We start from the raw sequence: 24,030 nt of genomic DNA, 5'->3' as shown, positions 1-24,030 counted from the left end.
TGTGAATTGCTCAGAGAGGCACACTGAGTAAGTGTACATCAATTCATTTTTTATGGTTTAGAACTCTTTTAACTCCTTATTATATCTCAAGCCCTTGAGATACTTATCCCTATATCACTGTTGTTAACTATTTTGCTAAATGTCAGTTGCAATCTGTTATTTGAAAAAAAAAAAATTATATTTTAATAAGTTTCTCCATGGACGAGGCAAGGGAAGTAGATCTCATTAATTGATTTACTCTCCTTATCTGACAAAGTATCTACCCTATAATCAAGTATCTTTAATTGTTTGCTAATGAGAAACTGTTTTTTTTTGTGCAGTCAAAGGAATTCCTATAGTTAGTTGTGTGGCTAATATGTAGCCCAATCAGAGCCTATTGGAGCTGTTGCAGATGGCATTTAAAGGGATCCTGTCATCGGAAAACATGTTTTTTTCAAAACACATCAGTTAATAGTGCTACTCCAGCAGAATTCTGCACTAAAATCCATTTCTCAAAAGAGCAAACATATTTTTTTATATTCAGTTCTGATCTGACATGGGGCTAGACATTTTCTCAATTTCCCAGCTGCCCCTGGTCATGTGACTTGTGCCTGCACTTTAGGAGAGAAATGCTTTCTGGCAGGCTGCTGTTTTTCCTTCTCAATGTAACTGAATGTGTCTCAGTGGGACATGGGTTTTTACTATTAAGTGTTGTTCTTAGATCTAACAGGCAGCTGTTATCTTGTGTTAGGGAGCTATTATGTGGTTACCTTCTCATTGTTCTTTTGTTTGGGTGCTGGGGGGAAAAGGGAGGGGGGTGATATCACTCCAACTTGCAGTACAGCAGTAAAGAGTAATTGAAGTTTATCAGAGCACAAGTCACATGACTTGGGGAAGCTGGGAAATTGACAATATGTCTAGCCCCATGTCAGATTTAAAAATTAAATATAAAAAAATCTGTTTGCTCTTTTGAGAAATGGATTTCAGTGCAGAATTCTGCTGAAGCAGCACTATTAACTGATTCATTTTGAAAAAAAAATTTTTTCCCATGACAGTATCCCTTTAATATCAGCCAAGGTAGTTGAAGTCATTTTAGCCTGGGGAGTCTTTTGCAGCTGATTGGAACAGAAGCATATACTGTATGAATGCATCACAGGAGAAGTAGAATAATGTAGGGTTAACTCCCACAAAACAGTTTCATCTACTATCTGTCCATATATAATTAAATGCTCTTGGAGTATGGAGCCTATTATTAGCCTACGAGAAATGCAAAGCTAAAATAAAGAACAGATACAGTCTAACAAAACATCCATCAGAGAGAGAGAGACCATGCGGCTGACAGTTTGCGGCATTGCTCTGTGGATAGACTGAGAGTCTCGTTTCACTGGTGCTTGTATTGCCAAATGAAGAAGTATATACGTGGCTGTGTTGAAATACAAGTCAGAAGCCCCTGCTTAAAGGAATAAGATGAAAATGCCATCTCTATTTCTAGAGGTAAAACAGCACAGGCAATAATTTGAAGGCAGCCATACACTGGCTGATACCTGGTATCTGAATGAATGAATGAACAGATGGATATTGTAAGAAGGGCCATACGCGATATGGCCACATTTCCATTGTTCCATTCGTTTAAACTAACCGCCTGAACAATTGGAACAGCAGGAAGTCAGGAATAACTCTTCCCTCCTCACCAGGGTCCATGGTAAAAAGATTTTGCCCCAGCTTACAGGTACTGAAAGTCATATAAAAGTGCAGTGCAATGCTGTCAGTACACGGCCAACTTAATGGTGTGGGTACAATATGATATCAGTAGCTGCCTTCTGTTGATGCCACCCTTGTCTGGGATAGATTAAAATAAGTTATTTTTCTATTTTCAACACAAGGATCACTTATCTCCTGTACTGCCTACTTGTATTTAAGGTGTGGCATGTACAGTATTTAATGACAAATATTAAATGTTAAGGGCAACTTTTTCAGTTGTGTGCAGCCGTTGTAAATAGTAATTTTCTTTAGGCAAAGTCACTGACTTGTATTTTTTTTTCTATATAGGGTTCTGGAGCCTCTTCATTACAGCCTGTGATCACATTCCAAGGCAACCAGGGGGTAAGTAAAAGCAGCAAGCAGTTCTTATGATTCAAAAACTAAAGGGGTCTAATTTACTAACACCTGGTAAATTAACCCCAACATATAAACTCATAGCAACCAATCATAGATTTGCTTGTACCATTCTACCAGCAGCAGTATGGATCTCAAAGCTGACTTTGTGGTTGATACGAGTTACTGCACTGTGATAAAATTGTTCGAAGGTGTTTTGGAGCCATGCCCTGAGTTTGGGTAAATTACTTTATAAATGCAGTGAATATGAATATGGAGAGATCACACGTCAGCACATCTATGTTGCATATTCTGTTGTACAGGGACATCCAGCAGGACTGTGTGTAAGAGAACCACACAGGGCACACAATTTAGTAAGGCTCATACTTTGCAGCTGAATGGGACGGCTAATGTCCATCACTTGTTTGTTTATAAGTGGATATGGATAACAGCCAATCTATTGAAACCCTGCAACAGTGGTATCAACTTTGTGGATTCTTTAGGGGGAGTGTATATATGAGTATAACATAGATGAATATAGATGCATATTGCTCATTTACGTTTGTATCAGTGTATAGGGCTGCCACAAATCCTAAATTCTGGCCCCTGATGTCTCCCACTTGTCAGTGATTTCTGGATTGGCTGGCACTCCACTTGGTGACTGGAAGATCTGGCACATGCATGATGTGTCTAGGGAGGGAGGGAAGGAATAAGAAGTGAGAGCATTGCAATGAATGTATGAAAAGAGCTGCAATTAAATTTCAATAGGGTGCATGGGACATAAGTTGCCTTTGAAATCGAAATAAGGTTCCTTAAAAGCAGTTTGTGTACAGGTATGGAATCTGTTATGCAGAATGTTTGGCAACTGCATTTTCTTGGATAATGGGTTTTTCCTTATCTTGGATCACCTTAAGTCTACCAAAACATAAATAAACTCAATAGGATTATTTTGCCTATTCAGATCATTAAAACAATATTTAATGTAACAACTGACTTTGTGTATACGTGGGGAGTGAGGTACCTTCATAGACTTTTTAATATGTTATTAAAACCACCCTGAACCAAAGAAATAGAATGTGCATATCAGGATTAGAAGAAAGCCTAGAGGAAGTGCAAGAGATCAGGTGTTCCACGGGCCAGTGGTTCCATCTGCAGTGAAGTGTCGCTCTCTGGACTTGGTTAATGTATACCTAATTTAACCCAACCCCTTTTTAAATATCTTTCTCTAATAAACCGCTCTTAAGTATTCAGTGCAGCTGGAGTTTTCCGGCTGTTATTACAGACAATGACCTTTCGACTGTCAAAGAGCATGATAAGCAGTGGACAAAGCAGAGACAACAACACACTGTCCAGCGATTGGATGGTTTAGGTCCAGCGAAGCTGGAAACAGAGTTGAATAGATAAGAGAGTCCAGTCCCTTTCTTTTATTTGAACGGTGTGCCATGAAATGCAATTTATTTTCTTCTTGGATGCTCCTTTCCACTCTGCCCAGCACCACGATACAGTGCCTTGTGCATCCCTTTCTGTACACTTATGTTTTTATAGTGTTGATTGTGCCAACAATTATGTGGAAAATGAAAAGAAAATAGCATTGTTTTTTCTGTTTTGCATTAGAAGTGAAAAGGGTTGACATTTAGGGATTATATCTTAATTTCTTGTGCCTATCAAGCTTTTTCAGTTGAATTCACTAACAGTTCCAAGATCAGTTCCTCTAGCGAGCCTGCAGGAAAAACTTGTGGAAACTCTTGCATGGTGGCTGCAGACAGCAATAATGCTAATACCAAACAACATGGCCACATTCTAAATTTTTTTTTTTTTTTTATCATGCCCACTATTCTATGCCACACCTTCAAGAACAGAAAGTGTTTTGAGAATGGGCCATATAATTCAGTGCTGCAAAACCAAGGGATTTATAAAATGACACTGGGGGGCAGATTTACATCGAGGGATAATTAACCCTCGATATTCGACTGCCGAATGTAAATCCTTCGACTTCAAATATCGAAGTCGAAGGATTTACCGCAAATAGTTCGATCGAAGGATTTTAATCCATCGATCGAACGATTTTTCTTCAACCAAAAAATTGCTAGGAAATGGGAAGGTCCCCATAGGCTAACATTGCACCTAGGTAGGTTTGAGGTGGCGAAGTAGGGGGTCGAAGTTTTTTTTAAAGAGACAGTACTTCGATTATCGAATGGTCGAATATTCAAACGATTTTTAGTTAGAATCATTCGATTCAAAGTCGTAGTCGAAGGTCGAAGTAGCCAATTCAATGGTCGATGTAGCCAAAAAAAACATTTGAAATTCAAAGTTTTTTTTATCCTATTCCTTCACTTGAGCTAACTAAATGCGCCCCTGGGTGTACAAGCTCAGGTACATTACTAGATAAGACACCCAGAGTCAGGCCCGGACTGGCAATCTGTGGGTTCTGGCAAATGCCAGAGAGGCTGCTATAAGGTCCCATAGAAAGCCAGTATTTAGTGGGCTGGTGGGGGCTGTTTCCCCACTTTCCCCTTTCTTCTCTGCCTCCCCCTCTGTCACATACCAGTATTGCACCCTTTTACTATTCTGCTGCATTAAAGGGGGTGTTCACCTTTAAATTAAATTTGAGTATGATGTAGGGAGTGATATTCTGAGACAAATTCCAATTGGTTTTTATTATTTGTGATTTTTGAGTTCAGTAATCTGATTGCTAGGGTTCAAATTCCCCTAGCAACCATGCATTGATTTGAATAAGAGACTGGAATATGAATAGGAGAGGCCTGAATAGAAAGATGGGTAATAAAAAAAAGTGATAACAATACATTTGTAGCCTTACAGAGCATTCGTTTTTTTAGATGGGGTCATTGAGTGACCCCCATTTGAAAGCTGGAAAGAGTTAGCAGAAGGCCAGTTGAAAAGTTGCTTTGAATTAGTGATTCTTTAACATACTAAAACTTAACTTAAAGGTGTACACCCTTTTAGGCTGTGCAGGGTTTGGATAGGATGGCCGCATATGAGCTTTGAATCAAGTAAGGAAGCATCAAATCCACTTTTTTGGAATTTGACCGAAACTTTCATGAAAGATTCTTCCGAACCCTGAACCGAATCCAAACCCATATTTGCCTTTGCATATGAAAATGAAGCCAAGGAAGAACAAAAAGAAACACAGTTTCCTTGTTTGTGTGACAAAACGTCACATAATTTTAAGGATTCGGTTCCGCCAAATACTTGGATTCGGCTGAATCTGAATTCTGCTAAAAAAAAAAAGGCCATGTTCCGGACCAAATCCTGGATTCAGTGCATTTTTAGAATCAAGAGTGTGATATACAAAGTGACACACATACAATATAAAGATGCACTTTTAATCACATTCTAATAGTATGGAATAGAGCAGCCAAAACAGGCCCCATGGATAAAGGGATATTTGTTGATCTTTTTTTATTTTCAAGGAAGGAACTGGATTTGGTCACTGGTTCTTAGTACAGCAAGTGATAACTGCGTTAGTGGATTAAGAGCAAGGACAATAAACTAGTTGGCATCAGCCATTTCCTTTTCTGTGAAAAGTGCTGAATGCAGTGCTGGCAGCCAAGAACTCAGTACCAGGTGCTAACGTGCTAAATTGGCATGCTGCATTCTCAGAAAAGTGTCTGTTGTGATTTCTGTGAGGCTGTGAGGCTGTGCACTATGAAGAGCAAAACACTACAAGCCCATTAAACATTCTAAGTTATTTAATGGAGTGTAAACAACCCCCTAGGAGGCCACCTGCAGGTCATCCTTACATTGATACCTTTTGGGAGGGAATTTCATAACCTGGCTGCCCTTTGTTCGAAAAACCCCTTCACTGCTGATGGTGAAATCTATCCTTTAGTCTCAAATAATTAACTTGAAAATGTAAAGGGAAATTTTCAGCATTTTCCTCTCTGACAGTTTGATGTTCATATAGTAAAGCCTGCCTTCTCAGAGAAAAATATTTTACTCAGAGAAAAATATTTGTGCATTGTTGTGCCCCAGGGTTCAAGGTGATTTCATTTATGGTCTGAGAGTATAGATCTATGGCACAGGTAATGTTTCTCCAATATGATAGTTGACCCCCATGTGCTGCCTGTCATTCAGGTCAATGAAGAGGAGATTTTTGGCTCTTTGACCACAATGGTACCAGCATTTCCCCTCTAGCTGAAAACATACTGGTGAAGAAATGTGTCCATGGACCTGACAGCCAGAGATCGGCACTTTATACTGGCAAAAAATATTTTTGGTCATCCAAGCTATGCAAAATGTAGAATGTACATGCAAAACAGCCATTTGTGTATGTTGTATGCTCTTGATTGTTCCAGTTTGTATTAGCTTGTAATTTTAAGATACAGTATGCAGATACCTCTAGTGTATCATTTAAACAACATAAATAATTTATTGCAACATACCCTTATGCAGGAATGCTGTAGCTCCACCCCCACCCCCTAGACTCTACACGTGGACTGAGATTTAAAATACGGTAGGCCCTGAGGTCAAGGCAGAGCCAAACAAGCCTAAAATAAAGCACAGGTGTATTACACCTTATAGCAGCATCTCTGACAATTTGCAGAATATCTGATTTGCCTTTGCCAGTCTGGACCTGCCAGTCTTCCATTGTGAGTTGCTAAAACAACCCATACGTGATATTTGATCTCTGTGATATGTCTTTTTTTTTTTTTTTTACCAGATCGGGTTAATAGATTTTCTAGTGTAAAGAAAGACCAAGGGGCCCATTTACTTAGCTCGAGTGAAGGAATATAGGAAAAAAACTTCGAATTTCGAATGGTATTTTTGGCTACTTCAACCATCTAATGGGCTACTTCAACTTTGATCTTCGACTTCGAATCAAACGATTTGAACTAAAAATCGTCTGACTATTCGACCATTCGATAGTCGAAGTACTGTCCCCCTAGTTCGCCACCTAAAAGCTACGGAAGTCAATGTTAGCCTATGAGGAAGGTCCCCCATAGGCTTTGCTAGCTTTTTTTGGTCGAACAAAAATCGTTCGATCGATGGATTAAAATCCTTAGAATCGAACGATTCGAAGGATTTAATCATTCGATCAAACGAATAGCGCTAAATCCTTCGACTTCGATATTCGAAGTCGAAGGATTTAACTTCGACAGTAGAATATCGAGGGTTAATTAACCCTCGATATTCGACCTTAAGTAAATTTGCCCCCAAGTGTCCCACGCAGGGGAACTGCCAAGCCATGAGTAAAACCTTTACACATTATTGATTGCAGTTAAATAGAACAGTTCAAGCATTAGGCCAGTACTTGTAGCTGGGAGCTTGCAGGTTGCATTGCAGTTGTTGCGCGTGTGCTTTGGAAAGCAGCCAGCTGCAGTAAGTGAGTAGTGATGGGCCCTCCCAAAGCTGCATGTAGCATTTGCTCCCTGTGTCCCCATATGACTGTTGCCTAACCCATGGCTAGCTTTGTTCAGTTGCAAAGCAAGCAGCATGTGACGTATTGGTGGTGTTTAGTCTGTTTGAGGAAAGCTTATCAGGAATATGTGGTCTAGGGCTGAACTACTCTTTGTGTAACCTTGTTAATAGATTCATTGTAGGTGTTGTTCAGTAAAGGTCCACTAAAAATAAATCAGGTTAAAGGGACAATGTTCTTCAATGTAATTATAAATATTATGTATTAATATATTTATCTACATGTTACCATCCTTATTTTATACAGTGCCAACATATTTATATTATATTATAGCAGTTTACAGATTATATATCATTTATTTCACTCCCTGACCCACTGGATCTTACAATCTAAGGTCCTTATCACATTCACATTAGGGCCAATATTAATGAATGTATCTGTATGAGTTTGGAGTCTTGGAATGGAACACCCACAGATACAGGTATAACATGCAAACATCCTTGAAAATGGTGTTCTAGCTCGATTTGAACTTAGCACCCCAGCACTGCAAGACAGCTGTAAGGGTAAGGCCAGACGATTAGATTCGGGTAGATTTTGTCACTTGGCAATTTATCGCCACGTCTTTTGCGCGACTATCTCCCCGAACTGCCTCAGCGTTTTTTCGCCATAGGCTACAGCGCAAAATCGACTGCGCTAATGCACACGCGGCGATGCGTTTTCAATAGTCGCCTGAAATTGCCTCAGGCAACTTTGGGCGACTATTGAAAACGCATCGCCGCGTGTGCATTAGCGCAGGCGATATTGCGCTGTAGCCTATGGCGAAAAAACGCGGAGGCAGTTCGGGGAGATAGTCGCGCAAAAGACATGGCGATAAAATCGCCAGGCGACAAAATCTCCCCGAATCTCCTCATCTGGCCTTACCCTTATAACCACAGCACATTTAGAAATCTAGTCGTCACAGTATTACATAACCAATCTCAAGATAAAGTCCTTTGGTGTCCCTGGATTAAACAAAGCAATGACCACTGAGATCAGGCCCACTTAATACAAAGCATGATTAACCTGGTGCACAAACAATTGTTCCACATCGGGCAGGATCTACAAAATGTGGATATGGAGCAGGCTATCTGGGGCTTCTGTAGCTCAGCAGGACGTGCAGTATCAAGCATGTGTAGCAAAAGTGAGCTGCGTTTTGTGTCAGTCATCAATTTGGCATCTAGTTGAACTGGTAGAGGGAGAGGATGTCAACACGCCTGCACGTAGATTTGCAATCCAGGACTCACTAAGTATTCCTCTTTCACTAATGCAAGTAACAGCTTGTCGACTTGGAAGGAAGCTCAGAATGGTGTAAGACGTGGGAGCTTAGAACCTGTCAAGACCTGAACACCCAGCTTGCATCCACAGCAGCTCCATTGTGGTTCTGCAGCTGAGAGATTAACCTTCTCTTAGCTGTGTCAAGTTTGATGCTACCACTGGCAGTACCAAAGTGAATCAAGCTCTAGATTAATAGGCAGACAGACAGATATATATTAGATAGATAAACAAGTAGCATTTCCAAAGTTTCTGTATATAAACCAAATAAACCTTTTCTTTTTCTACACCCTTGTTTTCCTTTTGTCGAAAATCCTGTGAGTGCCATCATTTTGTATCCTGCATTTACTCTCCAAGTTTGAGCACCCAGGTAGTGATTTGTTTTAGGGTGTGCGGCTCATAACCACCAGTTTTTATATATATATATATATATATATATATATATTTATATATATTCACACATACTTATTTTCTGGGAAGTCATCCATGCCCCTCTAAAATGTATTAATGGATCACTTGGCAGGGAGGATTCTGCAATCTCACTCCCCTCACTGTGAAGAACCATTTGTGCTTCTTAAAGTAAGGGAAGAGCGACTAATCTCCCCGAACTGCCTTCCCACGGGCAGATGCAGTGGCGGAACTACCGGGGGAGCAGGGGGTGCGAGCGGGCCAGGGCCCGCACCCCCTCAGGGCCCCCCCGGCAGTCCGTTCGCCGCTGAACATGCCGGCAAATGCGGCCGTACGGAGGGGGGTGGGGCCCGGCTGTGCGTCACGCACCAGGGCCCGCCCCCCTCTAGGATCGCCACTGGGCAGATGGCAATCGGAAAGCTTCGTTTTCCAAAGTCGCCCAAGTTTCCTTGTGAGCGGGAAGGCAGTTTGGGTAGATTAGAAGCGGGATTTGTCGCCCGGAGACTAATCTCCCCGAATCTGCCCGTGTGTCTCTGCCCTTAGGGGTAGCCTCTGGTTCCTTATTCTTTTCCCTGCTATCTGTCTGTAATGTCCTCTTATGTACTTATAAATAATCAAGTCTCCCTTCAAGAGCCTTTTATCAATAGAATAACCCAGACTTGAAAGTCTTTCCTTAGCATTTAATTCTTCCAAACATTTTAGCAGTTTAGTTACACGTCTCTGCCCTCTCTCTAGCTCATTAATATCACACTTTTTTTGTAGCCCAAATCAGCACTGCATACTCAAGGTGAGGCCTTGCCAGTTATTAATATAAAGGCAAAATTATATTTTCATTCCTCGAGATAATGCCTTTTTTATGCAAGACAGTATTTTATTTGCATTAGTTGCCACTGACCTTGTATTTAACAACACTGTGCCAGTTTTGCTGCCCAGTTCTCCAGTTTAGTGAAATCTCTCTGTAGAGTGACAACATCTTGCACGGAACTTATAGTTTTGCCCAATTTAGTGTCAAAAAAATATAGGCAGGGCAGGTACTTACATTTGTGAATAAATTAAAAAGCCAAGAGTATTCTGCAGTATTCCACTAACAACACTGGTCCAATTAGAACATTTTCCATTTACTATCACTATTGTAATCTATCCTTCAGCCAGTTCTCTAAGAGCAAATATTATATTCCAGGCCAGTATCCCTTAGTTTAAATGGTAACCTTCTGTGTGGTACTGTATAAATATATATATATATATATATATATATATATATATATATATATATATATATAGTGCATCAGTCAGGACTCCTACCAGTCTCATAATGTTTATGATTCCCTCAGTAACTCTTGGGTTTGCTAACTTCATTTTTTTCACCCCTGTAATCTGCAACCTGTAACTCCATTCACTGTAATAGGCACTGTGCAATAGCTAAGGACTTTTCTGAACAACACATGAATTTTCAAGCCTAGATTTTCTTTTGTTCCCGAGCTTCTCCAAAGGCTCTCACCATTCTAATTGCGACGTCCCAGGTGCCCTCTGTTTACTGATTGAGGGACCCAATGGATTTACTGCCTAATTGTTGGGTTATCCAGGGCAGCATCTGCATAAGCCTCCTGAGGAGAGTCTGAGCAATTCTTAACACTCCTTTTCACACAGAAGGCACCAACATTTTCCTTCTCAACCAGTGAAAGAGAATGAACCTGTCAGAACCTACTGATTATAGACCCACTGGCCCACTTCCTCTCTTTTATTGGTTAGTACTCCTGCTATACCTGCATAATTCAATATTTATGTATATAAGGACCTGTGCCTTTTTAAGTCAAGGGAAATTAAGGTGCAGTACTTACATGGGCAACCTTTTAACTTCATACCTCATAATAAAAATGTACTTTACAGCATAAAATATGTTTTGTTGGTACTGACTAGATTTATAGCTATATAGTACCAGGCAGATGATTCCTTTTATTTGTTAGGGAACAGCCATTAAAATATTTAAGTCTTGCTTAATATTAATTTAAACACTGTTCAGCACTAAGTAGTAAGTTTTAGTGAGCCATACAGTATGTAAGAGTGATTCTCTAATTTGCTTTAGTTATCATATAGGGATCGTATCACTGGAAGAAAAATTGTCTAAAGATATAACTTATAATGCTGTGAGACGTTAGAGCTGCATGCAACAAATAATGCCTTCCTCTGATACCCAGGGAACCAGCTGTGTACAACCTGCCAGAAAGGAAGTGACTGTGTGTCTCATCCAGGGGCTTAAAGGAAAACTATACCCCCAAAATGAACACTTAAGCAACAGATAGTTCATATCATATTAAGTGGCATATTAAAGAATCTTACCAAACTGGAATATATATTTAAGTAAATATTGCCCTTTTACATCTCTTGCCTTGAGCCACCATTTTGTGATGGTCTGTGTGCTGCCTCAGAGATCACCTGACCAGAAATACTTCAACTCTAACTGTAACAGGAAGAAGTGTGGAAGCAAAAGACACAACTCTGTCTGTTAATTGGCTCATGTGACCTAACATGTATGGTTTGTTGGTATGGTTGTGAGTACAGTGAATCCTATGATCCCAGGGGGCGGCCCTTATTTTTTAAAATGGCAATTTTCTATTTATGATTACCCAATGGCACATACTACTAGAAAAGTATATTATTATGATAATGGTTCTTTTACATGAAGCAGGATTTTACATATGAGCTGTTTTATGCAATATCTTTTTATAGAGACCTACATTGTTTGGGGGGTATAGTTTTCCTTTAAGTAGAAAAAAAGAACCTCAGGTCATAATATGAAGACAGTTACTTGCTCCTAAATTTGTCCAATGAAACAGGAATGTTCCAAGCAAACTGCAATGTACCAGAAATAGGGACACCGTTATGAATGCAGTAACTGCCACCTTCTGTTATATACAATTAGGTGCAATAAAAATAAAGCTAACTCATAGACCTTACAGTCTGTATAGTAGGGTGCACTTGAGTTGCATCATTGTTGAAGCACTGAATTGTCCAATGCTTGAAAGTCACTTGCAGGGTCCCATAGCTTCATTTTTTGTATATGCTGCAAAGAACAAATGTCATGCTGTGAATTCCAGGTTCACAGCAAGAGAAACCAAAGAGTTGAATTGATACTGGAACAAAGGTGTATGAGTATTAGAGTGGCCATAATGTGGGTGCTCTTTTCCTATTCCTTCCATTTGCATAATATCTGATTGGTGTATAACACGCATGAGGGTCCAGGAATGGTAGACTTAAGAGGGCATTCAGGCAGGTGTTAAAGGGATAGTAAAAAAAAGAAAAGTGTATTAAAGTAATAAAAATAACTGTGCTGTTGTGATGCACTAGTACAATTGGTGTGTTTGCTTCAGAAACTCTACTACAGTTTATATAACCAAGTTGCTGAATAAACTATGTAGTAGATAGTGGGATTCTTCTATGTTATCTGCTATGTACTGTGTATCGTGTGCTTGAATGGCTGCCCCATGGCTTCTTGTTTATACTATAATTGTGTTTCTATAGCAAACACCAGTTATACAAGTGCAGGGCAACAGTACATTATATGGTCATTCCTTTCAAACACTTTTTTGGTGTTACTGTTCCTTTAAGTATAGGATTCCCGTGTGTGTGTGTGTTTAAAGTCATTCACAAAAGCTGATCCTATAGCTTAGGCACTCTAGGTGCAACAACATTGGTGCTTAATTCTAATCATCATGGTAAATAGATTGCTATTTTAAATTATTCCAAATCGTGCCCTTTTTTACATGGCACCATACTGTAGTTTGATTAATAGGCATCTTCAAAACTGCAGAATCGACCATTGTAATAATCACTGTGGCACCAACATATCTAAAGAATATAAGAATGTCTAAAGAAAGAATACTGCCAGTTTGCAATCAAACGCTGCACAACTCTGTGTTCATTTTCGTAAATAGTGGTTTCTTACGCTTCCTTCAAGCAAGGAACATTCCTGTTTCAATTCTCAGCACTCTTGCTCTAGCTGTGGCCATACTGTACACTTTCCCATCATGCTCCTTTTCTTCAGTAATTTCTTGTATTCATTCTGTACTTTTTTATTTTCCATAATAAACAGTATATCAAGATCCCATCTCCTAGTCCAGGCTGTGAAGATAGAATTCGCATCTTTGCCTTCTACCTCTCCAGGGAGAGTAAGGATAAGCCTCAGTCCAGTTTTGAGTGCATACGGCAAGGCACCACATGGTAAGCTGCTCTCACCTTCTCTCCTTTGGAAAAATGGGAACCTAAATTGCTTTGATAAATTTCAGTGTTCAGTGATCATTCTCCCTCCCCCTCTAAAGGCTGTTGGGTGGGTTACAGAACAGCCATCTAGCTGCAGTATCAATAAATGTGGAGAGCTTCAGTTTATGTGGCATGCATGCATATGATACAAAAGATGCAGATTTTCAGTTTGTATGCATATGCACCATCAGATGGAAGCTGGTAGTGTGCTCAGACTTGAAAAATCATTTTTCATTTCAGTATAATTCAGTTGTGATTTCTGAGTGTGCAAGCCCTCTAATACAATATATGTATGTTACAATTGAACAAGAATACATGTATAATTCAGGGATCTGCAGGAGGCAAAAACCATTTGTGAAATTGGACCAAGAATGTTTCACATGAACAATGCCCACAGACAAATTACATAATCAGATTAGTAATACTACTAGTCTAGTGTTCTCTTTTGCAGAATGCTAAGTATTGTCAGCTCACATCAACAATGTAATTTGCACTAGGCAGGCACCAAATCCATTTTTTCAGATTCAGCCAAATCCTCTGAACTGAACCCAAATTTGCATATGGAAATAGGAAAAAATCCCCTCTAAAAAGTTATGTGATTTTAACAGTTTTTGGACAAATCCTGTAGAAAAAGGCCTGCTTTTGACTGAAGCCCAAGCCAAATTTATGATTCAATGCATTTGCACATACATTAGCTAAGAAAAACTGACATTGCAGGTTGCACACAAATTGACCCTAATGTAAATATGCACACGTAAATCATCCACAAGTTGCAATGCATGTTGTACAGCATGCAAACACTATTATGCTGTAATTCAGATAAAAATACACTTTACACTGCCTTATTAATGAAGCTTAGTGTGTTACAGGTTCACAAAAACACTTTTATGGAGTTTTGTTGCCATAAAATGAAGTCGTTCTGGGAAAGTCAGTGATAAAGTCTCTGCTTTTAATCTCTACTAAATTGCTGTGAGATGTTTTCCCCTTTCAGAACTGTTTCCCTGGTGCAGATTTGGACAAAACTGAATAGTGTGACAGTGCTCCAAGCCAGTGACAGATTGATTGACTAGAGACTAGTGAGTCATCACTTTAATAAGCAGGAGCGTTGCATTCTCTCTGTGAGCTTGGATATAAATCAGATGAAGGATTTCAGAACATAGACTGCTGGTGCATAGTAGGGGGACAATCTTACTGTTGGTAAAACTGAGGAAAACAGTAAATTTGGGGGCCCATTTATGCACAAAATGTTCAACCAATGGCCCATCAATTCTTGCTGAAGTACAGTTGCAAGCACCCACCAACAGATAGCATTTTGTAGCATTTTGATCAACTATACCTGCTAACCTAACTGTTATAAATCTTTGCCATAATTGATCCTTGAATTATTGAGTGTTACCATGCTATTCATCTCTGCCTCTCTTTGGGGCCCTAATATGTGTATGACCTAAGGCAGGTGCCCTTTCTTGTATCCCCCTACTAAATACAGCTCTGTGTGGTAGAGGCAGAACACTCCTAACTTTGCAACATATCCAGGTAGCGTCAAGTGTCTTTGCTCCCACTGTAAAAAATATCTTCTCTGTATTCTGTACTCTAGGTCAGGGGAGAAGCAACTCAGCTGCATTGGCAGTATACAAGACAAGATCACCGTGTGTGCCACAGATGAGTCCTATCAGCTCACTCGGGATCGCGTGTCTCAGGTGGAGAAAGAAACTTGGAGCAGGACAGCCATTGAGATCAAACCTGAAGCATCACATCGAAGTAAGCAAAAATTATTCAGTAGGTTGGAATCTTTGTTGTAGATAACTTTGGTGATACCAGCTTCTTCATTTGTTTATCTACTAGGCCAGTGATTGTTGGACTTTTGCCCCTGTTGGTGGTCCAGCCTTTGGTCAGGGCACCTTGTAGTTCATAATAAAGGTTATAGAAGAAGTAAAGCTTAACTAAAGAAGTAGGTAGAAATGTTGTACATTACTGTATATTTTGGGGTTCTGTACCAGCCCAAGGCAACCACAGCCCTTTAGCACTAAAGATCTGTGTCTCCAAAGATACCCCAGTAGCTCCCCAGCTTCTTCTCTGCTGATTCACTGCACATGCCCTGTGCTGCTGTCACTTACTGAGCTTAGGGACCCACTCACAATATACAGTACACATAGAATAGAAATGTCACAATATAAGACTGATTAGTAATTAATACAGATAATTACTACATGGCAGCAAAGAAACCAGTGCAAGTAGCATCAAAATTTAATAATCAGCCTCGTAGTATCAGCTTATATCACAGGCCAACCTCATTTTCTGCTTGATAATTTGTGACGACCCCTTAGCTTAGCTTCTCAACAGCTGTTCAGAGCCCACTGAGCATGTGAGTGTCACAGATACTTTCCAAGATGGTGACCCCTGTGACAAGTTTGAAATCCTGGATCATTGCTGATATTGAGTTGCTGAAACTTTAAGCTGGTGCAATAAGTTCAGTATATAAAATATGGCAATTTTAGCCATATTCATTTTTAGAGTTTAGTTCTCCTTTAAAGATATAGTCAAACATTGGTGTATCAGTTATTAAACCACAGTTCCAAGAACTGTTTTTACTCCAGATCTCCAAATCTGACCGGTAAACTCTACTCCAACCAGCCTTACAGTTTGTGAACCACTGCACTATAGAATGCAGCTGAACTGCTACACTGTAGGCATTAGAGTATTATGAGTACACACAGGATTTAGTTATTAAACCCTGCATTACCTAATTTCTTCCTGCATTAAAACCTGCATTTCCTCAGTCTTGATAGTCCCCAAACCCTCTTGAATGTCAGAGTGATAGTGACAGTTCTATTTGTGTCCTATGTGTGTCTGTACATTATACCCACTTAGATTGTAAGCTCTATGGGACCTCCTTCCTCTTGGCACATAATCTATGCAACACTGAACATTTATATTTAGTTGTTGCAGTGTTTGTAATTTTCTGTGTTTTAAAAATGTACACCACGGTTTATACAGGTAGCTCTACATATTATTATTCTTGATTTATATAGCGACGACATAGTCCACAGTGCTTATACAAATACATATATACATATATACATACATAAATACGTACATACATATGAGGAAATTTTTGTGCAGCCCTCCTTATCTGATATGCATATAAGAGAGGAAATGTGCACAGAAGTCAGCTTACTTAATCAGATTTGTTTTAAAACCACACACAGTATTTTGCCATCTCTGAGGTTCAAGCTACTGGCTGTGGAACTCTGATAAATTCCTTTGTAACCACCACTGTGCTGAAATGCTGAGACTATAGCAACTATGTTATATACAGATGAGGGATCTATTATCTGGAATGCTTGGCATCTAGGGTTTACTGGCTATGGGTTATTTCCATAAATTATAACACTGTGCCTTACAGCTTTTAAAACATTATCCAAGTTCAGTTATATCATCAAGTTACTGTCTAATTATTATATAGAAGTTTCTTTTTTAAATAGGATCTTTCTGGGTAAGTGATTGTAAGCTCGTCCGGTCAAGGACCTCATTCTATTAATTCTCACTGTATTCGTTTTGGTAGGTTGCCGACAAAGTTGGGGCAGGTCAGGGTTGTGTTCAGGCTTAACCAGCAATCCTGTTTATGGTACTGTATATCCAAACTACTGGCCTATTCAGCATATTACTTTGCTCCCTCAGCTGCAAGATAGCTAATGGCAGGCAGTATTGGTTACTAGTCAGTTTTGTGACAGGTCAGCTGTTGAATGCTGGAAGCTGGTGTTGCTCCCTTATGGTGGAGCCGAGATTAGGGTTGCCACCTAAGCGGCCTGGCCGGTAAAAATGAGGCTTGATCCCAATGTTATTAATAGGGGAAATGCATAAAAGTATAGGAAGGCCGGTATTGTTTTCAAGAAAAGGTGGCAACCCTAGCCGAGATATATAGTGTTTATAGAGTGCTTCTCCCCAAGATGCCTGCAATTTGTGGCTTGGAGTTGCCTGACTTTTAATAACCATGAATGTTAATAAAGGTGTGCATAGAATCATAGGGATCATGAATTCCTATTTACCTTGTGCCAGACATTTCAGTATATATATACTCTGACACTTAGAATTTTGCATATTGACCTTGTAACCTGATTAGATGTAGGAATCTGAAAGCTTGGGACTCTTATTGCTTCCAGCATTAGTCTGCCATACAGCAGGGACAGAAGGGTGGTGAGTAGAGATGAAGGGGATTAGAGCTATGTGTATGTCCTAAATCTGCAGGTGGGGGTGGGGTAACTGCCATTCCTCATTCTGGATGCCTGTACTATGTGGAGGTGCCTGGATAGACTGCACATCTACATACACCATCATTTTAGGGCAGAGACAGATGCCAAGATTCAGGGAGATTTAGTCGCCGGTGGGAAGGCTTTTTGGAGGGATTAGTTGCCCGAAGAAGAGGCAATTTGTTGCCGGGCGACTAAATCTCCCTGAATCTTAGCGTGTGTCTCTGCCCTTACAGTCCTCCTAAAATTTAGGGGTTTATTTATTAAACCTCAATTTTTTCTGGTCGGGATTTTTGGGGCAAAGCTCGAATTTTTTATTTATTATACATCGCAGACCTGTCGAGGTCCTGTATAAGTCAGTGGTAACTTCCCAAATTGAAGTTATCGTGGTCTTCGGATGGTTTAGCCCAAAAACTTTTTTGGGAAAAAAAACAAAAAAATCAAGTGATTCGCGGAGAATGGCAGAAAAATTAGAGCCATTCTAGTTTTCGCTCGATTTTATCGAGTTTTCCCGTGATCCAATTAATTTGGGTTATTTTATTGATAAATAAGGTCAAATCGAGCATGGGTATTTGGTTGTGTTTTTTTTAATAAAATATGAGATAAATTTGGATTTTAGTAAACAACCCCCTTAATTAATAGAAAGTGTAATTTTAAGCAACTTTCCTAAATAGTAAATTTAGTTGCTCTTGAAGGTAGAATTAGGTATCTCTTTATTTTGTATGCGCCCTTCCGGTTTTGACTCTTGAAACAATGTAGCAGAACTCCGTTCTCTTCCAGGTGTTTTGGCTTCTGCTTTATTGTTTCTACAGGACCAACACAGAAGAGAAATGGACCAGACAGATATTACTTTCAGTAGCTAGAATGTTTGGGACATGTGGTTTTCTGGATAAGGGACCTTCATGTATTTTGGATCTCCATACCTTAAGTCTGCTAAAGTGTGGGAACCCTATTTGGAGAATGCATCACAACCGTTTTCTTCCCTGCTCCCAGGTATCCCCTGTGCTGCCTTGGCAGGTTTATGCCCAATACAGAATAGTATATTGATCATATGCCCACCTGGAATCTGCACAGGGGATAACTGTCATCCTGGAGCAATATAGTCATGGTGTGTTCTGCTCAAAAGTACCCCGGGCCATTGAATTTCTTTTGAAGAAGAGCACAAGTTCTGGGGTAGACGTCACATGTGGGGGGTGCCTTATATTATATGATGCCTTCTGTAGCACATTTACATAACACACACTGTGAGATTGTAAGTTTAGCTGGGACAGGCACTGATGTGAATGCAGAACAGTCTATGTAAAGTACTATGTATATGCTGTGAAGGATAATGAATATGCTACACAGCCTACTGTATATAATATACAGTATTATTATGTAGGGTGCTGGTGGGGTGCAAATACACAGCAGTGCAGTTTCCCATAGACATTTAGTCCAACTGCAATATACCAGTGAAAGTGAAATGCTTATAAGCTGCATTGGGTTCCAGCACTGATGCAAAAGTGCTAATTAATTTCCCTGTAGTATAGCTAGCTATTTAGTGATAATAGTGAGTGTGACGTTCATCTTTATACTTCGATGTCTGGATCTCTGTCCCTCGCCTGAGCGGATGATTCATTTATTAGCAAGCCACATGGTGACAGCGTCAGGGAGATGACAGTACAAGTGCAGTCCTCACCTTCTCTGAAGGATTTGCTGTCACATATCACAGTTCAAGCCGCACATTTTTTGTTATCAAAGATTAGCTGCAGGCTGTGATGGATATAGACAGACATAGCTGCTAATATAAAAGATTTCCCAGCAAGGACTGGTTCATTGGCAGCTCGGTGACACATCTTTTCCTCCCACCTTTACTGTTATCAAAATGCAGTCAAGGCACCTACGTCATTGTCTCGTTGTGTACCAAGGACCATCGTGCTGGACACTCGCAGACCTGAAATTTAACTGCTTGAAGCCCAAAGATTTTATATCTCCTCTACCAGCACCAGATGCTAGATATAAGTATATTGCATGCTGATGGAAGATATTTTGCTTCTGTCTGGCCCAACAAAAAGAATCTAGGTACCTGCAATAAGTAGGTACAGGGCTCCGTATCAAGAAAGAGGCATGAGCAAGGAATAGGGCACCCATGATGTGCTGCAACTCCTGTGTGCTATGTTGTCTGACATAAGCATTGCCCCAAATAAGGGTTGGTATTGACCAATTGGTAATTCCTATGTGAACAGGCAGCCTAAATGAGTCTCTGTTTGGCAGTACATCTGGTTTTTATGCAACCAAAACTTGCTTAAAAACCTGGAATTCAAAAATAACCAACTACTTTGAGGCCACTTGGAGCAACATCCAAGGGGTTAATGAGCAACTTGTTGCTCATGAGCCACTGGTTGGGGACCACTGCTCTAGAGCATTGACCCCCAACCTCTGAGGTTATGCTAGATGTATTGGCACAATTATTAATGTTCCCCCAATTCTGTACTTACCACCCTGAATCACTTAAAAGAGGTCAATTCATCATTAAGTTAATTTTTAGTATGTTATAGAGTGGCCAATTCTTATCAACTTGGTCTTCGTTTTAATTTTTTTATATTTTTTATAGTTTTTATATTATTTGATTCCCTCTTCTGCTTCTTTCCAGCTTTCAAATGGTGGTCACTAACCCCGACAGCCAAAGCAACTATTGCTTTTTGAGGCTATGATTTCACTGTTACTTTTACTACTTGTTTTTTTATTCAGACCTCTCCTATTTATCTTCCAGTTTGTCATTGAAGCCATTTTCTGGTTGCTAGGGTCCAATAAAACCCTAGAGATAGCTTCCAAAATTCCAAATTGCAGAGCTGCTGAACAAAAAGCTAAATAATTACAAACCCCAAATTAAACTTTTTTTAAACTTCTTTAAAGGTAATCCACCTCTTATAATTGTTCTTTCTATAACTGCTCAAGGGAACATTAAAAAATGAAAGGGGAATTTCCTTAGCTTCAATAGATACGGTGTTGAAGGAAGGAAAGAGCTGGCCAATCAAAAGTAAGCGGACCCAAAGTTAATGGCATGGCTCATTAATTACATATTTTCCCCTACAACAATGCATATGGGTAGGGTTGCCACCTTTTCAGAATTGTTTTACCGGCCTGGTGGGGGGCGGGAACAAAAAGGGGCGGGTGTGACGTCAAAAGGGGCGGTGCTGTGTCGTAAAAGGGGCGTGGCCACGGCACCGACACTTCAAGACGGCCACAAAAGCTACGTTTTTACAGGGGATTGGGGGCAGGCCGAGGGGTCTTTTTAAGGGTATTACAAATTTACCGGCAGCTACATTGTAATTTGTAATACCGGCCCCGGCCTTCGCAGGTGTTTTACCGGCTAGGCCAGTAAAATACCGGCTGGGTGGCAACACTACATATGGGGTGTGAAATGGGAGTCATGAGGTTGAACCCAGAGTTGATTTCTACTTAAGACAGTAAATTATTAGGTGTTTGTTTTTAATTGCTCTGTACATGGCTTGATTTGTACTCATAAGTGAGCACTGCCATACTACTGGTCCAGTAGTAGGCATTGTTTTTATACATGTATAAGCAGCAGCCTGTGTGTGCTGCTGAAGTTACAGACCGTGCCTATGCAGAACAAAACAATGGCTGCACCCTCTCAGGTACAAATACAAATATACTGAGAAGAAATGTTGCGTGCATGCAGTAAGGTCCTCCCTCATATGTCTACTGTCGGTTAAAGGAAAAATAAATGCAAGGTAAACACTAGTGAGATATATGGTATATTTTCCATTTCACGGGCACTTTGGATTCTGTGCTTTTCCGTGTACAATTTGCAGCCAAGTGAAAACAGAGCTTGTTGTTAGGCTCTTCCGTGCTGCTGTTGCCGCTCTCACAGGGGCGTTTTACCTGCGCTACTTGGGGGTTTAGCAGAACGCAGCTGCTTGGTGACAGTTCTCTAACAAGCCTCTAGCCGACTCCAGAAGTAATTAGGCCCAATTAGACTGTCTTCCCCTTTTTTCATGGGTAGTTATTTTCATATTTCCCTGTGTGAAAGATGTTACATCGTCTGGGAAGGGCCTTGTTGGGCCAATTGTAAAATATGAGCTATTTCATATAATTTTTAAAAAAATGTTTTTATACAGACCTGCAGTGTTCATAGGTATATTTCCCCTTTAAACTGTTTAATGTCATTTATGTAAGTATGTCTTCCTCCATACTTTCATAAAGATCCAAGAGCCACAAAATGTTTTATTTTGTTGTACCGACCAACAATCAGTATTTGACTGGTGCAGATGCACGTTACACCATGGGGGTTATTTACTAAAATCCTAATGTATCACATAATATTAATAAAGAAAGCTTGACCAAAATCCCATGCCTGATTTTATCTTATTTATTAGTAAAATAACTCAATTTAATTGGATCATGAAAACACTCGATAAAATCGAGCGAAAACCCGAATTGTACACCGTTTTCGAGCTTTTTTTTTTTTCAAGTTTTTGCCTGAAAACACAAAAAGCGTGGACTTTCAGGCTAAACCCACCGCCAGGGCCGCCATTAGAAATCACGGGGCCCCATACAACATTTTCAGGGCCCCCTGGGCCCCGCCCATCCTGGTGACCAAGCCCAGACCCCGCCCACTCCACATCACAGTTAAAAGACACCACACACATCAGTGCTAAAAAAGTAACCCCCCCAGACATGCAAGTTATAAAAAGCTATTGATGGTCAGGGCCCACTTATAAGGTTAAAAAAAAAAAAAACATTGGCGCCAGGGCCCTCCGTAAAAGTTTTTTTTAAAAAAAGCACTGGTGCCAGGGCCCCCCTTACAAGTAAAAGAAATTGGGGCCCCAAAATAAAATTTTTAATAAAACATTGGCGCCAGGGCCCCCCTTACAAGTAAAAAAAAATTGGGGCCCCAAAATAAATTTTTTTTAAAAACATTGGTGCCAGGGCCCTCCTTACAAGTAAAAAAAATTGGGGCCCCAAAAAAAATATTTTTAAAAAAAACTTTGGCGCCAGGGCCCCCCTTACAAGTTAAAAAAAAAATTGGGGCCCCAAAAAATATTTTTTTTAAAAAAAACATTGGTGGCAGGGGCCTATAGAATATTAAAATAATACATTGGTGGCCAAGGGATTGAAAAAAAAAAAAACAACCACAAATTGGTGTTCAGTAGAATTGAACTCATGGCTTCAGGACTTCAACTTTGCCTCCTTTCGGGACTTTGGGTCTTTTCGCCGCTTCAGGACTTCAATTTTGCCTGTTTTCGTGACTTCGGCTCTTTTCGCCACTTCAGGACTTCAATTTCGGCTGTTCTCGTGACTTCGGGTCTTTTTGCCGCTTTGGGACTTCGGCTGTTCGGCACTTCCACATTTTCAGCTGTTCAGGCTGGCCGCAGATCTTCGGCACTCACAAGGGAGGCCCGGCTCTTTCAAAACTGCAGCACTGCTGGGCCCCCCTTGATGCCCGGGCCCGGGACACTTGTCCACCCTGTCCCCCCCTGATGGCGGCCCTGCCCACCACAGAGCACGATAACTTCAAACTGATAAAGGTGCCTCTCCCATTGACTTGTATAGGACCTCAACAGGTCTGAGATGGCGGATTTTCTGATTCTGGCTTTTTGCAGCATTGGGGTATAGTAAATCTCGAAAAATTTGAGTTTTTGGCAAAAAAAAGCTTGATCTGAAAAATTTGAGTTTTAGTAAATAACGCCCCAAATGTTGCAGTGTCAGTAGCGCTGTATCAATGACAATACCGCCAGGCCCGGATTTGTGGCAAGGCCACATAGGCCCGGGCCTAGGGCGGCGCAATTTCAGGGGCGGCCCAGCCGCATAAGTAACTAGCACTGGAGACTCACGTCAGTCTCCAGTGCTGTTCCCAAGTGTTAAGATGTGCGCATGCACACGCACACACTGAGAGGGAAGAGGACGGCACCTGGAAGGGGAGGGACATCGCTGGACAGGGGGAAGCGGAAGTGGAGGCGACAGTGCTGGACTGGGAGAAGCGAAGGGGACGGCACAGTGCTGTTCCCGAGTGTTAAGCTATGCGCATGCGCACGCACAGAAAGCGGAAGGCCCTGGAAGGCAAGGGGACATCGCTGGACAGGGGGAAACCGGAAGTAGAGGTAACAGTGCTGGATAGGGGAAGCAAAGGGGACGGCATCGGCAGGGGAGCGGAGCCGGCCTAGGGGCTTAAAGTTTGTAAATCCGGGCCTGAATACCGCCACTTATTACCTTGCCACCATGGCATGTCGCAACCACATTCAGTCTGGGCATTTTAAAAGAACTGGGTTACTGCTCATGGGCCAATTCTTATAACCCCATTAAACTTTATTTTTAGCCTAAAATAATTGTGGGTGAGATTGGTGGTATGCCCTT

General features: G+C 40.6%; 1 protein-coding gene across 1 annotated transcript in view; it reads left to right on the top strand.

Annotated features, from left to right (window-relative positions):
- The window catches only part of ell3.L (elongation factor RNA polymerase II-like 3 L homeolog), a 52,554-nt gene that overhangs the window by 4,553 nt on the left and 23,971 nt on the right, over positions 1-24,030 (top strand). Inside the window, exons 2-4 of the mRNA XM_018253162.2 lie at positions 2,029-2,082; positions 13,260-13,387; positions 15,021-15,184. Coding sequence (XP_018108651.1) covers positions 2,029-2,082; positions 13,260-13,387; positions 15,021-15,184 — 346 coding nt within the window. The remainder of the gene's footprint in view (positions 1-2,028; positions 2,083-13,259; positions 13,388-15,020; positions 15,185-24,030) is intronic.

Source organism: Xenopus laevis, chromosome 3L, assembly GCF_017654675.1.
Source record: "Xenopus laevis strain J_2021 chromosome 3L, Xenopus_laevis_v10.1, whole genome shotgun sequence".
NCBI lineage: Eukaryota > Metazoa > Chordata > Amphibia > Anura > Pipidae > Xenopus > Xenopus laevis.
This window is presented reverse-complemented; position numbering and strand designations above follow the sequence as displayed.